Source organism: Mytilus trossulus, chromosome 2 (genome assembly GCF_036588685.1).
Source record: "Mytilus trossulus isolate FHL-02 chromosome 2, PNRI_Mtr1.1.1.hap1, whole genome shotgun sequence".
In the NCBI taxonomy this organism is placed as follows: Eukaryota; Metazoa; Mollusca; class Bivalvia; order Mytilida; family Mytilidae; genus Mytilus; species Mytilus trossulus.
Window position 1 is genome coordinate 22,206,680 of NC_086374.1, and position 9,297 is coordinate 22,215,976.

Consider the following 9,297-nt stretch of genomic DNA (forward strand, 5'->3'; position numbering starts at 1 on the left):
ATCATAAGGTGAGTATTGTCACAAGCATTCTTCTGAATATTCTTAACCGCGCGGGGATTTGGTTTACGTCTATTAATATCTAGGAAAGAAAACATTCCCAGTGTCAGGGGCCTTCCTGAACAGACACTTCATTTGAAGGTTGCTGTTCAGCGTTGTAAACACCACTGTTACTCTCAGATGAAAAAGTCGAACAAAAATAATAGCACTGGCATGTTTTTGCTTTAGATATAGAAGTTTTGTACATGAAACTCCTGTCTTTTCCATCAAGAAGAGGTGTCTTCATTACTAACGACTATTAAAGAAATTAAGAAGTCCTACAATTGCTTTCTATGAAAACGTATGTACCATTAGCAACGGTAAGCAACCTTTTGCATTGTACCGTTACTTTTCATTAATCATCAGCGTTAAACCACTTCAATGATATAACCCTTACTGTCGTTTTGTTTCAAACACGAATTCCTTTATATAAATTTAGTCGTTTTAATACAAACTGAAGATGTTTTAACTATCTAAAACATTTATGCACATCTTCCTATATCTATGATAATTAATACTACTTACACGTTTGCTAATGTGGTTTCCCATGTTAAATATTCTATAACTATTATTTTCAATGGTAACCTGCACTCTTTGTTTTCAAAATCATAAATACAATGACTTTAAATCTCTTCATTGGTTTTAAATAGTAAAGACCGTATATCAGATGGCAAAGTTTCATTTAAAAATGACTTATTTCCCTTTCCATAGCAGTTTTTAAATACATTCATGTTGACAAAAAGGATTATAGAATTACTTCTATTGTGCGACCTCTGGTTTTCAGTGTTACAGACTCGCATGTAATTAATTGTAAATATGTTTAGCTGTAGTTACTCTATACTAGTATCTCATTTTGATCGGTTTTACCAACTTTTATCATTTTGGTTATTTCTCTTCTTTTTTTATGATAACTTATATTCTATTTTTCAAACTGTGACCATCTCCTTCTTATAATTTCTAGCTGCCATGTATTGTATTGTTCTTTCTAATACAACTATTATTTAAGTGTTTTAAGCACACATTTTAACATTAAGATATCTTCCGACACAGCTAATGTTAAGGTACCAATGTGGTATCCGACTCTACGACTTTTAATCTCAATATTTGTCAAATGCACCCAAATAAAAGTAGACTAGATCAATGTCAGAACTCACTCTTTAGTGTTTTGATGAGTATTTCACTTGTCCATATTTTAAGAGTCCCATCTGTTGCTGAAGCAATTGAATGGCTTAAATATTATTATAGGGTTGACATGGTCTCTATGAATTTGTGCTCTACCAGTAAAGCAATAAGATTAAAAGAAAAATGGTCAAGCATTGATAATATTATTAAGAAATAGAGCTCAATGCAGATGTACTCTGTAATCTATTACTGACTTTGTATTTTATAATTTGTAACAAGTATGGTTAACTATATGTTTAGGATTTATAGCAGAATAATTTGTTTGTGCATTTTTATTTGTAGATGAGATTTGAAAATGATATGAAAATAATAAAATATATATTACAAAAAAAATATTTTAAGAGTCTGTTCTATGTGGGGAAAGTGCGTTGGAAAGGGAAGGGGGTAAACAAAATGGTAATTATCATATCATTGGTGTGTGTAATTGATAAAATAAACCTTTTCCAGTGTTTTAAAAAAAAATCACAAATAAGTGTATACAAATAAGTTTTATCTTAAAGTTATTTGATACATGAATTATAAAAGTTTATGTTTTAATTGGTTATAAAACTAACTGGAACACTTTCACCTCACTCTTGTCTCCTTGTGTTATGAGCAAACGCTCATCATTTACATCAAATGCGATTGCACGAGGATATGATATCATGTCATGAGATATAAGAGTTTTTACTCTGTCACCTTCAGGAGAAACTACTTGGACACTCTTTGCGTGATTTCTACAAACATATAAATTTTCTTCATTGTCAAGAGCAAGACCAGCTGCGTGCCCTAAGTCTACACTTGAGTAGGAGTAGCAATGCTCGGCTGTTTCGATCAGGGTTGTTACAGATCCACGTCGTTCGTCGGCAACGTAAATCATAGTACCTTTCCCGTTAGCAGTTATATAAATAGGACGGGAAAATAGCTGAGACCCATCGTCGTCATAAGCAACCGATGCCAGTTCTTTTCCATCAGTGTCCAGGATTTTCAGTGATGGTGGTAATCCATCGTAGGCTAGAGTGAAAAATTTACCACGGACATATGTCAACCCATAACATGCTTCGCTTGTAATGAAATAATCTCCAAGAGAAAATCCGATATCGCTGACATTTAGAATTTGGATTGCTCGCTCTTCCGGAAGTGTCACTGCAATCTCCGAAGGGCTAATGGTTGTCACATCCCACGGTTTAGAGTTGAATTTAATACTGTTTAGCTGCCGAAAATTCTTTGCAAACAGTTTAACTTTTCTGTTCTGTCTATCAACTAAAACTAGCCGACCATCTGAAAGAAACGCAGCGCCAGTAAACCAACTATCATTCACCTCATCATGTTCATGCGCACTGAAGGTTTTTACCAACTCTGAGCGTTTTCCACGCAAGGAAAGAGTAGACTTATTAAGATTTGAATGGGTATTATTCTGCTCAACGGATATTACATTTGGAAATGGCGGTAATTTTGACGGGGAGTAACGCACGGATATTTTACCCATTTCTTTTACTTTTGTTTGCATAACTTCTATGGCATGGCCCACCTCAAATAAATATTGACAATCCTGGACTTGAGACCGCAGTTTTCCCATGGCGTCCTCATACCAAATGCATTGCGTTCTAATGGATTCCATCATATGCAGAAGTCGAGAATCGGAAGCATGTACTTCAGCCACATTCATTACCTTGTGAGCATTAGATACAGCTGAAAGCATGCGTTTACTTATGTCCATCTCTATCTGCAACTTCTTAACTTCGGCGTTGTGGATTTGACCAATATCTCGTTTCAGGTTTTTTTCGAGTTTATCCAGAATATTGATGATATTAATACGTATCGATGCAAAATTCTCAAGAAGTCGGGTTTTTTCTTCTTCCAAGTACATCAAATGGTTTGATCGATCACCAATCATTCCGTCTATGTTGTTTTCGTATTGCTCCAAAGTTTTGTTAAGAAATTCTGGCTCTTTCTCTAGTTTGCTTTTCTTAACGGCATCGGAAATGGAAATAACTCTGTCACATCTACGGTGCTCCTCTGCAATGCAATTTGGACAACAAAGTTCTTTGTCTAGCACACAGAATAAATCAAGCGTTTTTCCTGTATGTTTGTTGCATTCTTCCTGAAGATCTTTCAATAATTCCATTTCTTTCATAAACTCCTCCTTTAAAAGTACTGTATGGTCCATAGATATGCGCATTCCTTTATGGACTTTGGCACAATTCTGACAGAGGCCATCGCGACATTCTTTACACCAAGACAATATCGCTGTTGTATCGCCATTTCTAGAACACGGACCGCAGGTTTTCTCACCTCTTCTTAATAATTCTATATCCAATAAATCCATTAGAAAATGATTGACCGGAAATGCCTCTATCCATTTGTTTGGAGTGGGTGCACTCTTTAGTTGTATGGTCTTTTTACACTGATGACATTCATACTCTCGGGATTTTCTGCTGTCGTCTTTCTTTTCGCTTTTTCGTGTAATGAATTCGTTAATGTTTGTTGCCAAACAATTTTCGCAGTACGAATGCAAACACGGCAAAGTTCTTGGTGTGTTTAGCCATTTTGAACAAATTCCACAAATCAAGATAGTTTCGTCAAATTTTCGATGGATCAAATTTGATTTTTCCATAATCACAGTTTTGGATCGGACTAAAGATTTTGATGGACTGTCTCTCCCTTTCGTATTTGACATAATGAGAATTTTCCGCTGAATTTAATAGGTTGTTTTTCATATAAGTTTTTGAAATTTGAAGTAGATAGATCGAATTCACTTCTCCTTGGTACAAAGCTATTCTTTCGAAGCAAAAAGAAATAAACGAAATTTGAAATGGAAATGATTTCTTTTTGACGGTTGGCTCGGTTAATGTGAAAAATTTAAATATCCAAATGAATAACTTTTTCATTTTACAGACTTACAATGAAGTGAATAGTGATGCTTGTATATATTGAATTTTGAATTCTATTAATTTTAAAGTTTGTTGATAAGGTAAATAGCAACGGTGAATGGTTTTTAAATCGAATTGAAAAATTGAAGTTTCAATTGTAATGATATATGTAAGGAATGTATAGAAATTTCCGTTTATACAGATTTAAATAAAACTTGTTTCTTGCGATGTTAACAAGTACTTTACTAAAATCAAAAGGTAGTTGATCAAATTAACTCAAACTAAAAATAATAAGGCGTTGAATTGATTTATCCCTTAAATGTCTACCATGGTGTTTAGTCATTTCTAAAAAGAAAAATGGAAGATCATGTAAAGTGCAAATGAATTAAAACTTTATCAAGGTTGTTTTAACATATTTTAAGAATTTGAGATAATTCAAATAGGAATGCAACAAAAATATCTGAACAATGAAGGTCCGTATACTGCTGGCATGTTGATATATTAATTTATTAAAAACACATCAACAGTCAGAGACCATCAATGAAACAACTTTGTTGTACTTTATTTCAAAGCCAGGCTTTCAGTTTTAACAATGCTCATCAAGAATGGTGGGATGTTACAAAATCAAAAATTAAATTTTTGACCATGGAAATTAGTCAAAAACTAAACCGTTTATCAAAACAAAATAATGTCATTGCTTTAGAAAACAGCTTGAAAAATTGAAACTTCAATTAAACGAATCAAATAAATCATGTGACAAAATTTTAGAATTAGAAAATAAAATTAAGGAATATTATACTAAAAAAACAGTCTACGCAAAAATTAGATCAAGAACTAAATGGGCAGAAGACGGGGAGAAGTCGACAAAATACTTTTTTAATTTAGAAAAGAAAAATGGGCAGAATAAACTATGGCAACGTGTAAAAACAGAAAACGGTGAGTATAAATGTGACATTGATTCAATCTTAAATGAACAAGTAAAATTTTATACTAAACTTTTTGCTACGGAAGGATGGGACAAAACAGCGGGCGAACAACTTTGTCAATTTATTGTAGACAAGGTAAGTAAGGAAGATCAAGAGATGTTAGATAGAGATATAAATATATCTGAAGTAGAAAAGGTACTAAAATTACTTAAACAAAACAAATCACCTGGCGAAGATGGTATAATATCAGAATTTTATGTTTTATACTGGGATATAATAAAAGACGATTTCTTTAGTTTACTACAAGAAATTTGTAATGATACTATATTGAGTAACTCTCAACATAAGGGGGTCTTAACCTTATTACATAAAGGAGGGGAAAGGGAAAATATAAAAAATTGGAGACCACTAACGTTACTAAATTGTGATTATAAAATTATTGCAAAGATTCTATCTGAAAGACTTAAACTAGTATTGCCTAAAATTATTCATACCGATCAGAAGGGGTTTGTTAAAGGTAGAAATATAAGCGAGGCTAACCGAATGATTCAGGACATTATAGAATATATTGACAACGAAGATGAAGAAGGAATTATATTATTTTTGGATCAACAAAAAGCGTTTGATATGGTTGAATGGGAATGGATAGATTTTGTATTGGAGAAATTTGAATTTGGCGGGAAATTTAGAGCATGGATAAAAATGCTATTATACAATGCTACAACGTGTATCAAAACTAATGGGTTTGTATCCAGATATTTTTCTATTACTCGCTCCGCTAGGCAAGGGTGTCCAATAGCGCCTCTCTTGTATATCATACAAGCTGAACCCATGGCATGTGCGATAAGGGGTGACATTCAAATCGAAGGATTAAAATTACCAGGAGGGGGAGGGAACTTTATAGAAACCAAATTATGTATGTTTGCAGATGACACCCAGGTATTTAATAAAAATGTAAAATCTGTAGAAAATACTTTTGAAATATTGTCCTTATACGAAAAAGCTTCGGGTTCTAAAATAAACTTTGACAAAACAAAAGGCTTACTATTAGGGGCTTCTAAAAGAAAACGATTTAAATTTGATAAAATCAAATGGATCACAGGCAATGTAAAAACATTAGGGGTATGCCATGGTTATGAAATAGATGACGATGATATTTGGAGAAAAATAATAGAAAAAGTTAAAAATTGTACGCATGTATGGAAAAGTAGGAAGCTTACATTTAAAGGTAAAACACAGATAGTAAAAAATATGATACTTTCTCTTTGTTCTTACGAGATCGAAATACGAGGAATTCCGGATAAATACACTAAAGAGCTAAATAATATAATTTGGAACTTTATATGGGACGGAAAAGTGAACCAGGTAGATAGAAATGTCTGTTGTTTGGACGAAATTAAAGGGGGGATGGGAATGGTAAGTATAGATACGTTTATAAAAAGTAAACAAACAAAACTTGTATATCGTTTAATTCATGAGCCATTGGAAAGCTGGAATGCGATCGGTAAGTATTGGCTTCGGACATTTGACGAAAAATATAATGATGCTTTTTTTGTATGTAAATGTTCAAGTTTAAATGGTTTAGATATGAACCAACTACCACAAATTTATCAGAAAATTATAAATACGTGGTCAGGATTTACTCAAAATGTCGAAATACCTCCATATAAAAGTGCTATTTTAAATATGAGGATATTTGGAAACTCTTCTATTCGTTTCAAAAATAAGCCATTGTTTTACTCTTCTTTTTTAAAAAGCGGTATTACAACTATCCAGGACATTTGGAATTTAGAAACTACGGATTTCATTAGCTGTAATGAAATTTATAGGAAGCTGATTGATCGGAGAAATTGTATTTCCGAATTTTCAAAAATTAAACAGGCAATTCCAAAAGATTTCGTGCAAATTTTGAAATCTTGCGGAAACCAGAATCTGCATTATGAAAGTAGATTAAACATATCAAATGACCTTGAGATCATTAACTTTAACAACCAAAAAATCAAACCAGCGAAGTTAAAACTCAATTATATTCGTACGGTTTTAAATAAAGATGTATCTCCAAAATGTCAAATTAAGTGGGAGGAAATATTTGGAACAAATATACCTTGGGAAAATATGTGGTCGGAATTAAAATATTTGAAAATTGAAAATAAAGTAAAAGAATTCCAATGGAAATCCATGCACAATATTTTATATACTGAAGAAAGATTAAAAAAAATGAAGATATCAAATGGAAAATGCCACATTTGTCAAAATGACAATAATATTGAAACCCTGCAACATTTATTTTTCAGTTGTAGTACATCACAGTTAATTTTAAAAAACCTCCAAGAAATACTTATCAAATCAAAAATAGGAATAAATAATCCTTTTGGTGAAAAGGAGGTTCTATTGGGCAAAAATACGGGAGAACCAAAAGATGATAATTTTTTTAACATAATTATCATATATTTTAAATGGACACTATGGAAAATTAGGAATTCAATAAAATTGAACAAAACGCCTAAAACACCGCAAGATATTTATAAAATTTGGAAACACAACTTGAAATATAATCTAAAATTTGTTCTTCTTTTGAAAGGCGTTGATACCATTGATAAGACAAAATTGGAGTCTGTAATAATGAAAATTTAGACATTTTACATAGTGAAATATAGCTTGAGTCAAAGTACATTTTTTATGGTTTATAGCATTAGAATAATGATTGTATATAAGAAAATATGACAAAAAAGTAATAGCCTATCATGGTTATTTTAGTAAATGCACATATTTTATGTGGGTTATTTACTTACTATTTTGAAATTAAAGTATAGATCTGTTAGATGCTTCTAACATTTTATATGGATATAATTTTTTTTACACTAAATGTAAATCCAAGGTTAAAAGGTGGACTACTTTTTTATTGCCTTCTATTTCCCCTGGATAGATGGTTTCACTTTGTGAACAGGGACCCTTAGTCTGATCCTGGACGACTAAGGTAATTGTTCACAGGAAATATTTAGGAATAAAACGTTTATATGTCTTAAAAAAAAAAAAAAAAAAAAAAAAAAACAATGGTCATATTTTACATCCAGATTCTGTAATTCTTTGAAGACAACATGTACTCTTCTAATTGTACGTGTTTTGGGTTGGGTTTTTTTTTTTTTTTTTTTTTTTTGTATCGCTGTAGTGTTACTATCTCCTTAACATATTCATACGTCACTCTTTACCCAAGTTTTAAAATAAGAATATTTGTAATTTTTACCAGTTCCGTATTTTATCACTTGACTATTGAGAGCAGAAAAATAAATAATACTATGACTATGTCTTTCAGTCACAGAAATAATAAATACAAGCATTTGATACAATCATCAAACATGTTTTTGTTACATATATGAAACAGCAGAAACACTAGTAAAATATCCTACAAGGTACCACGGAATTAAGTTGGCCAAAACATGGAACGAATGATAAAAGGGATAACACATCATATAATCACATTTTTTACATTTTTTTACTGCATTGAAAAGGCAATGGTAGAGAGTTAAGACCGAGGAACAGTAACTGGGTTTTGTCGCAGATTTTGCTTAAATTTGGCAAACAACCTTGCTTAATAGCATGAGCTTCCCGTTTGTGTAAGTAGTCCTTATCTGGCTCGATTAACTACAGCTGATAATAAAAATAAGATATGCCTTCATCTCTTTTCTTTTCCTTGAGGAAGTATTACAGCTGACGTTACGCACGATATTGCGTCCCAATATTGGTAACGTCAAAATTTGACGTTTTACGTCGGTAATCGAGTATACTTTGTTCGTTTTGATTGTATTCATTTTTGATCGATATGGATACTTCAAAGTCTTGAATATGTATGAAATATTTGCTACTGGTAGATACGCAAGCAAATGAACTTTTCGGACTTCTAATTCGGCTTGTGTTTTATTTTTCTTTATATTCATTTTAACTTTTATTTTTTTGCTCTTTTCTTTTTAGTTTCTTTATCTCTTAACAATATTTAATTCTCTCTGTCTCGGATATGAAATTCTTTTGTTCTGTAATTAATATTTTACCTATTTAAAGTATTTATTGACAAATTACCATATGTTTTTTTTAATTTTAGATAGTTATTCATTTTCTATTTGATTATAACTACTTTTATATATTGCAGTGCTTATCGTGGTTTCTATGATTCTATCTATTTTCGAAATTTGTAATTTGGTTATTTTGTTTTGTCCTCTGATCTTAAAACATAAAATCGGACCGTACTTGTTATTTAAAAACAATGAAATATCGTTCATATATCATATGATAATACGAACCGCTTT

At 31.7% G+C, this 9,297-nt stretch overlaps 1 protein-coding gene across 1 annotated transcript; it reads right to left on the reverse strand.

The window, feature by feature from the left end:
• Positions 1-1,755: 1,755 nt before the first annotated feature.
• On the reverse strand, positions 1,756-4,033 carry LOC134706742 (E3 ubiquitin-protein ligase TRIM33-like). Its single transcript, XM_063565955.1, has one exon. It carries the CDS (start codon positions 3,875-3,877, stop codon positions 1,760-1,762), a length of 2,118 nt encoding a protein of 705 aa, XP_063422025.1. The 5' UTR covers positions 3,878-4,033; the 3' UTR covers positions 1,756-1,759.
• Between the last annotated feature and the right edge of the window lie 5,264 nt (positions 4,034-9,297).